Consider the following 19,515-nt stretch of genomic DNA (forward strand, 5'->3'; position numbering starts at 1 on the left):
TGACCCTAATTTTAAAGATATGTTAAAGTTTCCCCTTCCAGCGTTTATTTCTGAATTTTGTAGTTTTTTATTCTTTTTTGGGTCACACCCGGCGATGCTCAGGGGCTACTCCTGGCTCATGCACCCAGGAACTGCTCCTGGTGGTGCACGGGGGACCATATGGGATGCTGGGAATCGAACCTGTGTTGGCCATGTTGGCTGCGTGCAAGGCAAATGCCCCACCTGCTGTGCTATCACTCCAGCCCCCATTTTATTTTATTTTAGTTGATTGAGGGGTAGAGTACACCCATTGGTGCTCAGGGCTTACTCATGGCTCTGTGCTCAGGGATCACTTCCTGACAATGCTTGGGAACCATATGAGGTACCATGGACTGACATTTGTTCCACCCATTTGAGTTATCTTCCTGGCTGCTATAGCTCACTTCTTTATCTTAGTATTTTTAATTAGTTTTTCATTATGTGTAAAGCATAAGTCTTTTCCTTATAAGTCTTTTCCTTCTCAGTAACATTCTGATTAATCACTTGCTATCTCAGAGACTAATCAATGGTGGGGGTGGGGTTGTGATAATTGTAATTGAAAATACCAAAGAAACATTTCAGTTTTTTGGTTTTGTTTTCCTTTATTTTGTTTTGTTTTGGCCACACCCTGCTGTGATCAGGGCATACCTCTGGCTCATGCTCTGGAATCACTTCTAGCAGGGGTCAGTGGATCACATGTGTTGCTGGGGCTTGAACCTGGGTCGACAGTATACAAGGCAAGTATACAAGCTCACTGTACCATCTCTCCAACCATTTTGTGTCATTTTGTTATAAAATCCATCCTCAAAACAGACACCTGGAACAGGTGACTGAAGAAGAATGGTTTTTGTCTTCCAGAAGCAGGAAATCATGAATTCTCTGATGTCATTCCTATTGTTTAGACAATCCCTGTGTGACTTCTCTACTCTGCTTACTCAGGCTTGCTTGAACACCCTTTATCTGTGTTTCACTTTAGTCATTGTTTCTTTCTTATCTGGCTTTCAATTCTTCAACCTCCCCAACACCCTTCCTCCCTCCCCCACTCTTCCCCCCCCACCTCCTGCCCATGACCTTTGGTCTAATTCTGATGATTCACTCTCAGGTCTTACTATAAAACTTAAAAACATTTTCTTTCTGACTCAAATTTAAGAGGTGCCTAATTGACCAGAGTGGTTATTCTTTCCATCTCTGCATGAGAAACCCAGCTTCATGACTGAATGTACTCTTGCATTGCGATCTAAACAAAGCAAATCTGCCTGAGTCTGTGTAGAAGGCTGTGAATTTTGTTTTGACCACACCCTGCAGTGATCAGGGAATATTCTTGGCACTGTGCTCAGGGATCACTTCTGGCAGCGTTCAGTGGAACATATGTATTGCTGGGGTGTCCACCCTTAAAGGGTGGATGTCATGATCGGTACTTAGACGTGTTCAGTAAAGTAATAGGATACCCAAAAGATGTTGACAGTTTATTTGGAATTACTTGACATTTTTTCTATGTTTTTGGTACCTTGAAATAAAGGGATTACATAATTCATATGACACACTGATGCTGCCCTTTCTCTCTAGTCTTGTAATCATTTCTTACTAATGATTAACAACGTTGTCTTGATTGCTGTGACAAAGCAATCAAACCTAATATTAACTTGAAATACACCAAAAAAGGAAATTATAGAAACATAACTCTTAGGAATTGATATTGCTTCAAATTATTGTTAACATACCATGTTACAAAGCAGATTATACAAGATGAATATTTCTTGGCATTTCTTATTTAATATAAAGAATGTATTTGATATTTTAGCACTTTAATTAATAGTAGAGGAAATATATTTAAAAATATTAGCTAAAAGCCTTTCAGCTAGCTTTTTGCATCCTTAATCTAAATGACTCTTGCCCCAGAGGAAGAGCAAAACAAAAATCCTAAATTATGTATTTTCTTCTTCCTTGACAATCATTATTAAAGGCAGTAAGATTTTTTTTCCCTCTTCAGTAGTACAATGCCATAGTAATCTTAATGACCCTTATTATTAGCCTTTTCAAAACTTAGCCAATCTTTGCAAAAGGATTGTTTAACAAGAATCAAAAGCTCTTAGCTTCTATGGAAGAAGGAGGAAAAAATGGGTCATAAAGGGACATTTTAATTATTGTGTCAACACCATTCATTGAATTTCTTTCTCTAGTGACTATGCTATAGTAATTACTATTAAGACAGGAATAATTTGGCTAACCCAAGAGATATATTGAGCTAGTGTTCTTAGTGCTAATAATGTGAAAAAATAAGTTGGATACCTTTATATTTGTGATTCTAAATTTTTTAAATATTTAATTGTCTAAATAATTTCAAATATTCTAACTACTTGAAACCTCTGTGATTTTTAAATATTTAAAAATCACTAGAAAGATCAAGACTGGGATTGGAGTAATAATACGCTGGTAGGGCACTTGCTATACATGTGACTGATCCAGGTTTGACTGCTAACATACAATATGATCCCCTGAATACTACAGGGAGGTGTGGAATCTCCCCTCTCAAAAAAATCAGCATTGATTTTAAAGTCTAAAAATAAAATAGTGAGGTCAGAGAAGTAGTACAGGTGTAAGGTACTTGTCTTCCAAACAGCCAATCCCAGTTCAATCACATTACATTTGGTTCCCTAAGCACTTGCAGGTGCAATCCTTGAGTGAAGAATGAAATAAGTCGAGCACTGCCCAGTGTGACCCAATCTCCTCCCACTTTCTTTCCCCACAAAATAAATGATTCATGAAATGTGAATGACACTTGTAAACTAGACATTGAGCCCAAAGGAAAATTTGCCTTTCATGCTAATAAAATTTCCATCTTTTCCAGGTTACTGGGAAGAATTTGTGCAGTGATTCTTTAACTTTTGAAGGACCACTTCAAATATCCAATTAAAACCTGTACAATTTCTATCTATAAAAACAAATATACAAAAGATATTTGTACAGTCAATTTACAGGGTCTGTCAAAAAACTGAAGTGATAGCTCAGCGAGTGGGGTGGTTGCCTAGCACGCGGCAGGCCCGGGTGACCTGAGTTCAATTCCTCCTACCCTCTCAGAGAACCGGTCAAGCTACCGAGAGTATCTCGCCAACACGGCAAAGCTTGGCAATCTACCCGTGACGTATTCCATATGCCAAACACAGTAACAACAGATTTCACAATGGAGATGTTACTGGGCCCGCTTGAGTAAATCGATGAACAATGGGAGGACAATGACAGTCAAAATACTGAAGCACATCTGTGGAACTAGGACACAAAATTAGAAACCATGGTTCTGGAGTGGATTCTTAATGAATGGAGAGTGGGCAAATGAACTGGAGAGATGAAGGGCTTGGATTCAGATATAGATACAATTCTATGACACTAACAAATCTCTAAAATGTGAAGTTGAATTTTTGTGGATGGCTGGCGAATCCTCTAGTAATCATGGGGCACTCCTGATTCTGTGCTCAGGGGCTATTTGCAGTGGTGCAAGGGTGGTAATATTTGGAGACAGGGATTAGAGCCAGATTCATGGCTGCAGCTGCACACAACACAAGTGTCTTAGCTTCTGTTCTACCTCTCTGGCCATGACGTCTTGCTTAAATATTGTTAACCCCTTTACAGTTTCTCTGCATCTGACATTTAAAACAGGGTTTTGTGGAGGGAAATTGACACTGGTAACGGACTGGTATTGGAACATTAAATGCCTGAAATCATTGATTTCTTTCTCCTATGACATTGAACTTAGTCTGAACCATTTCTTATTCCATTACTATACTGTTTTGATTACCATAACTTTGTAGTAAACTTTGTATGCAGGCAATGTGATGCTTTATTTTTCTTTTGTCTCAGGATTGCTTTCACTATTCATGATCTTTTGTGGGTTGATAATAATTTTAGTAATGTGTATGTTCTGTTCACTTAAACCATGTTGCTGGAATTTTGTTAGAGATTGCACTGATTTTGTATATTACTTTGGGTAGGAAAACCACTTTAACAGTGCTAATATTTCTAGTACATAAACACAGAATGTTTTCTAATTTCTTAGTATTGGCCCTGTTTTGTCAGCATCTTAATAGTCTTCAAGGTGTAAGACTTTTACCTATTTTATTAATTTCTATTTTTCAGATACTAAATTATTTTCAGAGAGGTTGTATATGACATTGTTTTCCGAATATCTTTCTTTTCTAATTTATCTGCATAAAGGAATGCAACAGTGTGCCTGATAACTAGCACAGTGGGTAAGGCACTTGCCTTGCATTCAGCCAACCTGATTCAATCCTCAGTACTATATACATAGTCCCTGCAGCACCACAAGGAGTGATCTCTGAGCACAGAGATAGGGTTAAGCCCTGAACATAGCTGAGAGTTTGGGCCTAGTGTCCCCTCCCTCATAAATAAATAAATAAATATAATATATTTTTATATTGATTTTGTAACTTTTTATGCTTTATTGTATTTATTATTTCTAATAGGTTTTTTAGTTAGAGTTGTTGCAAGGTTTTTTTTTCACTCTCAAGAAATAAAAATTTGGGTTGGAGAATAGCACAACAGGTAAGACACTTTCCTTGCATGGAGCCAACCTGAGTTTGATCCCCAGCATTCCATATTGTCCCTGAATCTACCAAGAGTGATCCCTGAGCACAGAGGACAGAGCCAGGAATCAGTCCTTGAGAACTGCCAGATACGGTTCATAAACAAAAGCAAACAAACAGAAAACTCTGGCTTCATAGAAACTTATGAGATCAGAACTCTTTTGCAGATTAAAATTTATAGGGCGAGGGTCATGTACTTAAGTGCAAAGGAGGAAGCGTGGAGAGAACATTTCAGTTGCCAGAGTCCCCAAGGGAATAAGAATAGTGGTTTGAGATAAGTGGACAAAGGTTTGTGAAAGGATGCTTAGACAGCCGACATTTTCTAACAAATGTAGTCTTAGCTCTCATGGGCAGATGCATTGTTCAATCCAGTGTGACTTCCTCATCATTGATAATTAGTGTCTGGCAACTGCACAAAAACCAATCAGTGTGGCTTTTACTGTTGTTAGCTATCTATTAACATCATAAACCATCCAGTCGAGGACTTTTTTTTTGTGGAAAATTTCCAAAGTTCCTTGCTTGCAATTGATGTATTTAGGCTTTCTGTTTCTGCCTGGTTCATTCTTGCTAGCTTATAAATTCTAAGAATCACTCATTTTTTCTAGATAATCCAATTTAGCAAAATAAAGATGTTTAGATTATACCGCTATGAATTTTTAATCTTGCATTGTTTACTGTATTTAATTTAATATTTCTTTATATGACATATTTTGTTGGGAGTTTTATTACAAGAAAATGGTGGATAAGTTTGAGTGTAATTATTTTAAAAAAGCACTTATTTAAAGAAAGATTAGCAGAAGATGTGAGGTAGATGTTTAGAGTCAGTTGTTTTGGTATATTACTATGAAGCTCTTTACATTTGATAAAAATATTTTTATTTTCAAAATAATTTGTATCCAATTTTATTGCAATTTGATGAAAATGTTGGTATTTACATTTGTTAATAACAGCAATGAATTAAATACAGAATTTATATTAATAAATATTCTTGTCATTTCAGAGTACAGATGATTCAGATATTTCTGTCATTGCCCAGAATAAGAAATGCTTTGACAATGAAATTGTATGTTCTAAAAGTGTTTTGATTTCAGTTGGGAACACTGAAATTTACCTGAATGATACTCCTTACAAACAGGTTAGTAAAAAAAAAACATTTTTAACATGTCTAGATTATATTAAAACTTAAATAGAAACAATTTGAGATATTTTTCTCTATAGGTGGCTATAATATTTCATTTTAGTTGTCATTTATATTGACTTCTGTCTATTGCATTTAACTATTAGCTTTCATTTATGACCCATGTTTCCATATTCAAATCAATTCTGTATTTAACCCCAAGAATCCTTTTCTTCTAACCTTCTTTACTACTTCCTACCATCTGGGTTACTTCAATAATCTACAACTAAATTTTTGTTTCTAGTCTCAGTTTCTCTTCTGTAATCCATTTTGTCACACTACTGCCAATAGTGGTCTTTTAAATATTGAATCTAATCTGTCAGTCCAGTGCTTAAAAATACTTGCAGTTATCCTCATTGCCCAAAAATATGATCAAAGTCCATGCCTTCTATCTTGTCTTTCAGCTCTTTAGTTTCAAGTCTATGTTCAAGAATTTGGGACCTATATTCATTCTCCAACTGCTATACATCCATTCTCTTGCCTCTATACATTCACAAATAGTACTTTCTTTATTTAGTTTAATTTATTCTTAGGTGACAAGTCTCACCATATCCATCTGGAAGTTTTTTTCCTCATCTTTTTAGTATGCTGTTTGGATATATATCATGTTTTACTTGTATGATTGCTTGTCTCTTCTGTTTATTCTGAGAAAATTAGAACCACTGTCACTCTTTTTATTCTTAGCTCTTTGGAACAGACAAAGTTTGAAGAGGTATACACGTTTTATTTATTCATCAATTCATTCATCTACTGTGTAGGAAATATCTACTGCGTAGAAAAATCAATGGTAATCATTAGGAGTACAGAGGTGGAAAGGTACTATTCTTTTCCTGAAAGAATTTACTTTCAGGTGAGAGACATAGTCAAGTAAATAAGGGAGTAGTAGATGACATACTTAGCAGGAGTACCTATAGGATAGGATGGGAATCCCTGAGATGCAAATTAGCATTAACAATTTAAGGTAGTTTGTAGTAGCATAGTCTTTGAATCTAAAACTGACTAATGGCCTAGTTCTATGACCTACTAATTGTGTTTATCCGAGAAAAATGTTTGTCGGTCTATAGCTTTCCCATCTGTAATATGGGATGATAATAGAATCTCCTTAGGTTCATAACAAAATTAAGTGAAATGATGGGTTACATGAATTGATTATACTCTTCTTATCTGACTCTATTCTTGAAGACTCTGAAGATATACTCTAGATAGAGTGATTTAGGATTTTAAAATCCAGATTTTAAACTACACAAATATAAGTAGATAAACCTAGAGTGGCATGACAATCAATTACAAATGAAAGATGAAATGACATATTTAGAAAACTAGTAAATGATTTATGTTGTAGAAATATATGGACATAGTATAGGAAGGCAGTATTTAGAGAGGAAACTTTAATTCAGATTAACTTTAATGCAAAGGTCATGGGGCAAGGGCTACACACAAGAAGTTGGTTCCAGAACATGCTGTATCTTGACTGAAACACACACATACACACAAACACACATACACACATTTGAACTTATTTTACCAGTAAGAAATAATGTAGGTGAGAATTGACACCATCTGATATACAGATTTTGAAAGCGGCATCTATATTTTAGAACAGTGTTTTTCAAAGTTTGGCCTGCAAAACATTTAAATTTATAATCATTTGATATATTTCTTATAACATCTGGTCTCTGAGCCTTGCCTTGGATAGTAGAATGGTTGAGAATGGGAATGGGAATAAAACTCAATATATTTAATAGTACTTCAAATTTTATTACACTAAAATTTAAAAATCAGTTACCTAAAATGCAATTTATCTCTCAGTGAGGAACATTCAAACCAATTAGGCAGAATATATCTTTGCATGAAAAGAGTTTCTACAATCATGTTCACATAATTTTGAGGTAATTACTGTAGTTTGGTAGGACCATCAGTGAACATTCATTTGTGTACAAAGGTCCTCTATAAAAATAAGTATGTGTTTTAAAAAACACAATACAAGGGGCTGCAGCAATAGTACAGTGGGGAGGGTGCTCGCCTTGCATGTGGCTGACTCAAGTTTGAGTCCTGGCAGCCCATATGGTCCCCTGAGCACCGCCAGGAGTGTTTCCTGAGCAGAGTCAAGAGTTAGACCTGAGCACTGCTGCGTGTGGTCTCCAAACCAAGAACTAAAACAAACAAACAAACAAACAAACAAACTAAAAGCATAATAGTAAATACTCTTCTAAAGAAAAATTAAAACATTTTTGGTTGCCACACCTGTTGGGGCTTAGGAACTATATGGGATGCCAGGGATTGAACTCAGATCTGGCACATGTAAAGCAATACCATATCTTCTGTACTCTATTTCCTGGCACTACTCATTTTTGAGGTGGTTCTTCCAGTTCTGTTGTAGCTTTCAACTTCCAATTTACACCTGCATGCAAGTGTTGATGACTATCTTCATGCAGGTTGTGAAGTATGAAGTAAGATGGAATGAAGTCATAAAAATAGCTTGATTCTAACAAATCACTTGTTAACATTTTTTTCTTGAACATCAAGGTGAAAATTAGTATTCCTTATTTTATGACATAAGAATTGCTTGTTGGTGTAAGGAATAACACCTCTTAATGTTAAATGTATGATTCTAATTTTATCAAAACAAACAATATAAGCATTTTATAAATTTAAGTTTTATTGAATTTTATTTAACTATTGTTTCAAATATTCACACTTTTAACATGTTTTTCTAACATCATCATCAACATCAAGTCTGATTAAAGTGCTATAATTCTCATTTGAAGTGGAGGTCTGAAGGGCAATTGTTAAAAACTCACTCTTCTTTCAAGAAGCAAGTAAAGGAATATGTAGTTTTTTTTTAACCAAATAGAATTTTTTTTAATTCACAGTAAACTTTCCTGTCTAATAAAAAAAGATATTTTACTTCTACAAGCAAATAAAAAAGTATAGTTTTCTACTGGGATAAATTATATGTTTTATAACACAATCTGGATATAATAATGTCTTACAAAAATGAAATTTTTTATTGCAATGGTATCTTAATCAGAGGAAACTTTGGCAGGAAATACAAAAAAAGAATATTTGGTGGGTGAAAAGAAGACAGAAGCAACAAATAATCTACTTGCCTGCATTAGCTTTTACTGTCCAGTCTGAAATTTGAGACCTGTGAATAAGTCAGCAAAAGTTGTGAAGAAAATATGATTCACATCTTTTGCTAGCACTGAAGGATACTGTCATAAACTTGAAAAAGTACTTCTTTTATGGATCCAGGAGGACAAATAATAAAGACAAGTCAGATCACAGAAAGGGACTGAAAACAATAAAGGTAGTTTTATGGTGGAGAGTAACATGGATTTGAGACTGGAGAGATAGTACAGCATGTCCGGCTCTTGTCTCACATGCAAACAACCCTGGGGACTATCATTAGTATTCCAGATGATCACCTGGGCCTTGTCAGGAGCGATCCCTGAGAGTAGAGACAGAAGTAAGCCCTGAGCAACATCAGATGTGGTCCCAAAACAAACAAGGGAAAAAACAGTGACATGGGGACAAGGCTGAATATACATTTTATGGGACCCAGTTATAATCATATGGGGTTCTGGGGGTAGAACCTAGAACAAGCCATGGGCAAGGCAAATGCTCTGGTAGTTATATTATTGATCTAGTCCCCGAAACTTCTTCTTTTTTTTTTTTCCCTGAAACTTCTTATTGAAGTGACAAAGCTTATTTAATTTGGACATTAAACAAATGTTCATCAAAGTGTCTTCAAATGATGCTTTTGTAATTATATCCAGGGAAAAAAGCTAAAGAATTGCTTACCTCCATTTTTTTAACTTTAAACCTGGAGCGATAGCCCAGCGTGTAGGGCATTTGCCTTGCACAGGGCTGACCGGAAGACCCGGGTTCAATTCCTCCACCCCTCTTGGAGAGTCTGGCAAGCTACCCGTGATGCATTCGATATGCCAAACACAGTAACAACAAGTCTCACAATGGAGACATTACTGGGCTCGCTTGAGCTAATCGATGAACAACAGGAGAACAATGCTACAGTGCAGTGCAACTTTAAACCACTTAAATTTTTAATTATTATACCAGCTAATCTCAATGTCAAATTCAGTGTAAAATTTTTGGAGGGCCTCCCATAAGTTCCCCGGGACCAGTTGTGTGACCAATCCTGCCAGAGATCGAATACCAGGATGTAGTATTTCTCCGCTGGGGACCACCAGGGGATCCGGGTGGTGCTTCAGGGACTCCAAGACTACACTGGAAGATACTTGGGGACCTTGTAGTGCCAGGAATTGAAATGGAGTAACACCCACACTCACACAAGGCATGTGCCTTGAACCCTCTTCTAGCTCTGTGCCTCTCCTCACCCCACCTCAACCCATGTTTGCATTGCTGAGGATTTAACCCAGCCCTCACAAACAAGATGGGAAGTAGAGCAATATGCTAATGAACTTCATCTCCAACATTTCAATGTAATGTTCTATTTTTACTATCTCCTGCTTATAAAGAAGGGGCTGGAGTGATAGCACAGCGGTAGGGCGTTTGCCTTGCCCACAGCCAGCCTGGCCGAGCCGGGTTCGATTCCTCTGCCCCTCTCGGAGAGCCTGGCAAGCTTCTGAGAGTATTCAATATGCCAAACACAGTAACAAGAAGTCTCACAATGGAGACGTTACTGGGCCCGCTCGAGCAAATCGATGAACAACAGGAGGACAGGCTATACTATACTTACTTATAAAGAACTTATTTTTAAGACTAAAGAATTCTGAATTTTCATTATATTTTATTTCTACTTTCTCCCTATGTTTCTGATAACTAATACATACTATTTTCTTTCAGTATATAATCATAGCCTGTCATTTTCATATTAAAATACTTTGAGTCTTTGTTGCACAGGGAATTACTGCCCTTGACTATATGATAACATGGTTACAAAAATTCTTGGATTTTGTCATGAAATTCATGCTCTATGGGACTCTCCTTTGTCCTGCTCAATGCTTGGACTTTCCTTTCTCAGGAGATTTCTTGTTTGGAAAGATTTTTTCTTCTTTGAACTTTCCAGCCTTTTATATCTTCCTATATAGGATCTCTTACATAGGAAGATCAGTTCATGTCCTACTTCCTAAGAAATGCTTCTAAGTAGAAATATAGTGGGTAAAGTATAAAGTATGGGGGAGACCAGGCGATCCATGTATTGTGGAACTGCCAATAGTCAAACTTGAAAACAGTGAGAGAGCTGGACATGTGGATGACTGATACAAGAGCACTGTAAGACAGAGAAAGCAGCCAGTGCAAATGTCTTGTAGCAGCATGGCTGATAATAAGATAATTAACAAGCATGCCTCATCCAAAATTTTATTTTGTATTCTAAATTTATATGAATCCAACTCAGGTACTGTATCAGGGAAAGCATGGGTCTGTCTGTCTGTCTGTCTACCATGTTCCTTATTTCCTTTGCTGTGGTGGTGATACATCAGAGGTCATATACACTTAGATGTGATATTTGTACACTGATTGCAGTGCCCAGAATCACATTGGCAGAGATAGGAATCGGCTTTTGAGCAGTATGGGGCAGTACTGAGAATCAAACTAATATCTTCAAGCATGTAAGGTGGATACTTTCTCACTGAACTACATCCCTGGGTTCATCTTTTGATTTTTAATTATATAAGTAATGGTACATATTGCATCTTTAGTAATAAGTCTTTGTTTAAATCATTGATATAGAATTTCTAGTCAACAGGCCTAGTTTTTAAAATACAGTGTATTCATGTCCTTGTTTATACACATTTCTACAACTGAAAATCTTTTTTCCATATACTCAAGTAAAGATAATCTAGCAACTTATGTTAGCTTTCCAACTTTTCATATTTCTTATTTTATGTATTTGTTTCAGAATTCAGAAAAGAAGGCTGAGCAAAAATATTAGTATACATTTATTGTTGGCTATTTCTTATTAACTTTGGCTAGAGGATACAAAATTCACTTTTTCTTTATCATTATTTTTGTGTGTAAAGAAACAATCAGGTTTTTTACTGGAAAGTAAACCAACATACCAGCTTTGGAAGGCAGGAAATTATATAATAATATACTTTCCAGAGGAAGAAATCACTATTCTTTGGGATAAAAAGACAACCATTCATATCAAAGTTGGACCACAGTGGAAGGTAAGTCAGCTAATTTGGTAGGTAAATTATAATAGGGTATCACTTGTATCACTTGTCATCCTATTGATCACCGATTTGCTCGAGCAGGTGCCAGTAACGTCTCCATTCATCCCTGTCGCATGCTAGTGTAGCCCAAAGGCATCTGTTGGCTCCAGGAACACGAAAAGCCTCAAACCGGTGGTTCAGGGTTTTGACAAAGAAGTCTGACCATCTCGTAGGTGGGCAGCCATGAGTCCTTTTGACGTCCCATGGAATCCAGTCGGTAACAGCTCTAGTCCAGCGATTGTCTCCAAATAGCATTACATGCCCAGCCCACCTGATTTGGCAAACAAGACAACGTCCCTTATTCTCGATCGTTGACAGAGGTCGGAACTCCAGATTTTTTCTCTCACTTGAGTGAAGTGTGATACTCCAAGCATAGCTCTTTCTATTCCTCTTTGGGAGACCCAAATAGTGTTCTCATCCTGTTTTCGTAGGGTTCAGGTCTCTGAGGCATATGTTAGTGCAGGGAGAATGGTGGAGTCGAAAAGATGTGCCCAGAGCCAAAGTTTCTTTTTTCCTCTTAGCTATTTCTTTGACACTCTTGAAGGCATTCCACACTGCTCTCTTCCTCCTGTGCAGTTCTGGCGCCAAGTTTTTCCTCATGTTGAGTTTTCCACCCAGGTACACATAGCTGCTGCATTCAGAGGTGTTCGTTTCGTTGAGAGCAAATGGAATGTCAGGGACTAGTTCATTTTTCATGAACATTGTTGTGGTGAGATTCAGTGGCAGTCTGACCTTTCAACACTCACAGTTGCAGTCGGCCAGCATTTGTGCCACTTGGCTAATGTTTGGTGTTATTAGAATGATGTCATCAGCGAAGCTGAAGTGGTGTAATTGCCGACCATCTATCTTCACTCCTATTCCTCCCCATTCCAGTCTTCACATGACGTTCTCGAGGGTGGCACTGAAGAGTTTCGGTGAAATGGTATCACCCTGCCGAACCCCTCTAGACGTCAATGAGTACTTCCTTGTAGAATGGTGAGATCCTGGTGGTGAATTTGTAATATAGCTCGCAGAGGATTCTGATGTATTGAGTTTGAGCGCCCTGTTTGGCTAGGACTTCGATGACTGCTTCAGTCTCAACAGAATCAAAGGCCTTCTTTAAATCAATAAACATTAGACAGAGCAGCATCTTGAACTCTCACAAAACTTCAATGATCTTGGTAACTGTGTGGATATGGTCTATAGTGCTGAAACCTTTTCAGAACCCGGCTTACTCTCATGGTTGTCCTTTGTCTAGTATTCTGCCTATTCTATTTAGGATGACTTGAGTGAACAACTTTTAGGGTACAAGAAATAAAATTATATTTGCTTTCAGTGTTTTACAGGAAGACAATATTTGAAATTTTCCTTTGAGAATTCGGTTATCTTACTCATATCTCAGTCATACTGTGAAGAACAGTATCATTTAGCATGCAGTATGGTTTTTAGTTATTTTAGACTTTTGATTTACTTTGGGGTTTTTTTTTTTTTTTGGCCACACTCAGTGATGTTCAGGGATTACTTGTGGCTCTGTGCTCAGGGAACACTCCTGAGAATGTTTGGGAGACCATATATGGTGCCAGGGTTAGCCATGTACAAGGCAAAAACCTTAGCCCTTGTGCTATCACAATTATATAACAAATAGATATAATTGTATATCCACAATTCCATATAGAATAGAGCTATCAACTCAAAAATTTCTTCTACGTTGACTATGGTTAACTGTTAAATCTCATTCCTAACCTGTGGAGAATACTGATCTATTTTCTATCCTTACAGTTTTGCAATTTTCAGGATATATATATCTATATATCTATATATCATACAATAACATACAATATGAAACTTTAGGGTCTGGTTTCTTTGACTGAAAATAATTTAAAATTCTTAAATAATATTGAGCGAATTAATAGTTTGTCTTTTTTGTTACTGAGTATTACTGTGTTGTGTGGGTGAATTAGTTTGTTTTATCCTTGTTGGCTGATGATTTGACTGGGGTAACCCATGATTTTTTTTATAATTTAAATATTTTAAATTATATAAAATTTAAGTTTGCTATTTCATTAAATGAAACTAAATATTTGTTGTAATAAATATATTGGATTTTTTAACTAGTGTATTTATTATTTTAAATGTTTATTAAATATTTAAAATGTATATTTTGAATTTTTATGAGTATGTTTTAAAATGGGCTGGAGTGATAGCACAGTGGTATGGCTGAGCCGGGTCAGATTCCTCCACCTCTCTCAGAGAGTCTCGCAAGCTCTTGAGAGTGTCTCGTCCGCACGGCAAAGCCTGGCAAGCTCCCTCTGATGTATTTGATATGCCAAACACAGTAACAACGAGTCTCATGATAGAGACTTTACTGGGCCCGCTCGAGCAAATCGATGAACAACGGGAGGACAGTGTTTTTTTTGTGTGTGTTTATGTTTTAAAATACAGTATATCTGAAATTGAACTTCATGGTTATAATCTGTAATGAGCCAGGGGAGGTGAGGTGTTCTTAAAATTATCAGAGATGTAAATTGAAAATTTTAATATGTTTCAAACTAAAGATGTGATTATATAACGAAGCGATTCTCTCTCAATCCCAAGAATGACAAAATTTAAAAATCTTTTAGTTATTTGCTCCTTTCTTGATTTTGTTTGTTGAAGATGAGCTAAATTCGTAGTTGCCACGCGTTATCTGTAGTTTATATCTGCCATTCTCCATCATGCATTCTTGTTTTCTTTCATTTTGGAAAAAAAATCAGCCATTTGATCTTGGATCTTTTCTCCTTTTTTATGGCTGCCTTCTCTACATTTTACAAGCTGCCTTAAATTTGTCGGTTGACAATGGTGGGTATCTACTGTCTTTGGGTGCGCATGACGAAGAGCAGAGATGCTGTCACAAGCAGCGGGCTGGCGTTTGCAGGGATAGTGCCAGTTTTGCTGGAGACTTAGGCAGCCTACATCCATAATGAAGAGCTGTGAAGACAGAGCTCAGTTTTGTTCCAGTTTCAAGGCAGTGTTCCATTGTCTTTTGAAGATCATTCTGCTCTGTGCTTTTCACCCACTTCCTTTCCCTAATTATACAGGTTTTCACATTGTTTAAAAAAAAAATATATATATCTCTAGTAGGAATTAAGTCACTTGCTTACTTGAAACTGTCTGATTGGAACCACAGCACCCTGTAGGGTACCCTAAGCACTCGTAGGAGTGACTCCTGACGCAGAGCTGAGGGAGTAAGTCCTGAATACGACTGTGAGTGGCCTCAAATACCTTCCCAGATATGCGACAGTTATTTTTGATCACAATTATCCAAGAAAAAATGGTATAAACTCTTTTTTTGGGGGTACAAACTCTTTTATGTCTCATGTTGGCATGGTAACTGTCACTGTCACTGTCCTCCCGTTGTTCATCGATTTGCTCGAGAGGGCCCAGTAACGTCTCCATTGTGACAATTGTTACTATGTTTGGCATATATAATATGTCATGAGTAGCTTGCCAGGCTTTGCCCTGGGGCGAGATACTCTTGGTAGCTTGCCGGACTCTCCAAGAGGGGCACAGGAATTGAACTCGGGTCGGCCATGTTGGCTGCTTGCAAGACAAACACCCTACCCGCTGTGTTATTGCTCCAGCTCATACTAAATTTTCTTTTTTGTTAAATTTGTGTTTATTTTGTTCAGTTACCTTACGTTCTTTCCCATTGCTGTAGTTGTGATGCTGCTGCTTGTGTTCATCATTAAGATTTGTATACTTTAGTTGTGTTTTGAATGATAGTGATAGTGTTTTGAATGTTCTGGATCTCAAAAAAGAGATCTTGTTCTCTGGACCAAGAGTAGAATTAATTAATTTATTATTTAAATGTCTATTATTTTACAAAACATTAAAAATATCAGGAGGCATGTTTTTGATCTTCATATACATACTTACATACATACATATATAGACATACACAGAGTATATGTAGACATACACACACAAACTGGTGTTTATTATACTTTGCTAAGTTACCTAAAGTATTAGTTGTCTCTATAATGTTGCTAGTTACTAAGACAATGCAGTCTGAATGGATAAAATAGGAAATGATAACTTTTAAAAAAGAATTTATAATATTTGTTAAATATAATTTAATATAAAATTTGGATTTTTGGAACCTTAGAATTTGGAATTTTAATTAGCTGTGGAAATTCACATTTATTTATTTATTTATTTATTTAATTTGGTTTGGGGACAACACTCAGTTGTTCTCAGGGCTTACTTCTGGCTCTGCACTCAGGGACCAGTCCTGGCAGGGATTGGGGGATGCTGGGATTGAACCCTCATCAGTTGTGTGCAAGGCAAGTACTTTACACACTGTACTAGTGCTCTGGCCCCTAAAATACTTCAAATTAAAATATTCTGATGAGTGAAATATTAAATATTGAAGTGAGTATAGAATATTTCATGATATTTTCTTTTACTTTAGAACAAACTCTCAGGATTATGTGGAAACTTTGACAAATGTACCTCGAATGATATGACCACTTCTAATAATTTGGAAGTGAGAAATGCCCAGGTATTTGGAGACAGTTGGGCCTTAGGACAGGTAGGTTGAATTAAGACATATTATGAATAAATGTATTTTGCACCTATGTTTAATATTTTATTATTATAGAAAAATATTTAAACAATAGTATTTTATGTAATATTTATATAGTAATTCAGAGTTGATAAATTACTTTCACATTTATCTTTTCATGTAATTCTTGTGACAATCTTATAATATAATGGGAGTTGTTTCCAAATTATAAATGACGAAATTGAGTGTCAGGAATGTTAAATGACTTGTCTAATGCTTGTCCACTCAGAGAAGAGGAGAGATGAGGCCCAAATCACCCAATTTCATGCTTATCATAACGCAATGTGCTTTTATTTAACTTTCTCTAACTTAAAACAATGAATAGAGACAGAATTTCTTAACATTTGTTATTTAGAACATGGCTGTTGGTGTGTATGGGATTTGGGGAGATCAAGCAAGGGGAAGGTGGGAAGTGAATTTGTGATCAATTGTTTGGGAGTAATTTGAATAGATTAAGTTAAAAATATCTCTGTTCCTGATATTTCCTGAGGCATACCAAAATGGGAAGTATCTGAAATATTTCTCAAAATTACTACACACTTATTTTTTGGTATAATTTCTTAAGGAAATTATTTTGATAGACATTGAGAAATTCAGAACTAGTTTCAGAGAATAGTAAAATTGGAAATTTGTTTTTTACTTATTCTGTAGCCTATTTTTAATGTTTGAAAGAATGCAATTTCAATCCTATTTGGTTGTTATCTTATTAGTTGCTCTATTCTTTTGTCTAATTTACATTAATTAAAATTACCAGAAGAGCATATACAGTTGTGATATTGGTGGGGTTGTGAATATGGCAGACTTTTACAATCCAATTAAAACTTTAAATCAATAAAAATTTACAACAGTATACAAATTTTGTATGCTGGAAGAACATTAAACTTTGCAATTAGCAGAGTTGAAAAATTATATTAGGAAGAAGTTATCTGGAGAATTCGTGAAGGTTAAATTTCTTAAGACAGTTCCTGGCTTACTGAGTAGATGATGCTTTTCCCTGAGGTAGTTGGGAATAGTGGGAAGTAGGCAATAGCACAGAGATAGGTACAGCATAGGATGTTTTGAGAGAGAAATGCCAGGCATTTTTATAAAATATGTCTAATTTTGAGATTTAGAAAGGGATTGACAATATGGGTTTGGCAGTTATTGTTATATTAAAGTTGTAGTAATTGTTGTAAGTTTACAGAATAAAGAAAATAGAGATTTGTGGATTAAGCTTTGTGGAGAAGGGAGTTGGAAGGAAAATACTAAATAGTACCCAAAGAATTAAAAGGAAATTCAGCCAAAAAAAAAAAAAAACAAGGAATGACCACAAATAAAAGAGGAGAAGCATTTAGAGAATCAAACAGAATCAAAAGTAGTAAAACAGAGTGATGGTTGAAAAGTTGTATTTATGTTTAGCAATGAAGAAACCATCTATGACCTTTCTTGGGACACTTTCAATGAGTTTATTTCTGACTGTGTTTATGGGAAATAAGCCTGTAGTCACCTGGATCTACAAAATTTCTTAGGAAGTTGTTTGTGACATAAATAAAAATTAAAGGGCTGGAGCGATAGCACAGCGGGTAGGGCATTCGCCTTACAAGCGGCCAACATGGCCGACCCGAGTTCGATTCCTCCGCCCCTCTCGGAGAGCCCGGCAAGCTACCGAGAGTATTCGATATGCCAGACACAGTAACAACAAAGTCTCCAATGGAGACGTTACTGGGCCCGCTCGAGCAAATCGACGATCAACGGGAGGGCCTCGAGCAAAGGCAAGAGTCATTTTGTTATGTTATCTTTTTTAGTCATTTAGATTATGCATTAAGGCCAACTTAAAAAATATTGAACTCCATTCTCTCTATTGATATGATTTTAATAATACACTAAGCTGCTTCCACAAACAATATATGCTGTTGAGCATGAGTTGATGAAGTGTGAGCACTTTAGGCAAAACCTGCCTGAAAAAATTTAGAACATACTAGATGAAACTTTAATGGGTAGAGTCAGGTTCAGTTATTCTGCTTTTAGCTTCAAAATCATGCATTTAAAAACTCTTTGCTTTAATTTTTTCCAACAGTGTGAAAACCCAAGTGAATCATTTAAACCCTGTGAGGCACATCAAAATAAATTTCCTTATGCCAAGAAAGAATGCTCCATTTTGTACAGTGATATATTTGCTCCTTGTCGCAATGTGGTAAATGATTTTTAATAAAATTTCTTGTAAATTTAATTCTTAGTTTAGCAATTACAGCCTGAATCTATAATATTGAACACAAACAGAACAATTAATTTATCTAACCACTTATTTTTAGGTGACTAACAATTATTAAGAAGACAAATTCAGAAGATTTGTCTGTAGAAGTAATGAATTTATTTGATTTACTTTCTCACTGGGCTGGAGTGATAGCACAGTGGATAGGGCGTTTGCCTTGCATGTGGCCAATCCAGGTTCAATTCCTCCTCCCCTCTCAGAGAGCCCTGCAAGCTACGGAGAGTATCCTGCTCACAGGGCAGAGCCTGGCAAGCTCCCCATGGCTATTCAATATGCCAAAACCAGTAACAACAAGTCTCACAATGGAGATGTTACTGTTGTCCACTCAAGCAAATCGATGAACAATGGGAGGACAGTGCTACAGTGCCAATTCCTCACTAACTCCCTAAGCTTAAACAATTTATATTTTTGCATATTTGTAACTAACTTTTCTGGCTCTATGAACATTTTTACATTCATCATCAAAGTCATAAATGACTGATTAAAGTAATACTTATTTGATCAGAGAATATAACTAAGGGTATTCTCTTTAATACAAAATTTAATTAAAATATGTCACTAATCAGCTAGAGAGATAATATAGAGATAATATTGCCTTCATATAGCAAACTCCAGTACTAAATTTAGTTCTTTGAGCACTTCCAGGAATTATCTCCTAGCACAGAGCCAGATCTAAATACTGAATGCCA

General features: G+C 36.2%; 1 protein-coding gene across 1 annotated transcript in view; it reads left to right on the forward strand.

The window, feature by feature from the left end:
• OTOGL (otogelin like) overlaps positions 1–19,515 on the forward strand; it is a 168,234-nt gene that overhangs the window by 74,447 nt on the left and 74,272 nt on the right. The window contains exons 26-29 of the mRNA XM_056117469.1: positions 5,617–5,751; positions 11,799–11,948; positions 16,423–16,542; positions 18,632–18,748. Of these exons, the coding sequence (XP_055973444.1) occupies positions 5,617–5,751; positions 11,799–11,948; positions 16,423–16,542; positions 18,632–18,748 (522 nt within the window). The remainder of the gene's footprint in view (positions 1–5,616; positions 5,752–11,798; positions 11,949–16,422; positions 16,543–18,631; positions 18,749–19,515) is intronic.

Source organism: Sorex fumeus, unplaced genomic scaffold, assembly GCF_029834395.1.
Source record: "Sorex fumeus unplaced genomic scaffold, SorFum_2.1 ptg000003l, whole genome shotgun sequence".
Taxonomy (NCBI): Eukaryota; Metazoa; Chordata; class Mammalia; order Eulipotyphla; family Soricidae; genus Sorex; species Sorex fumeus.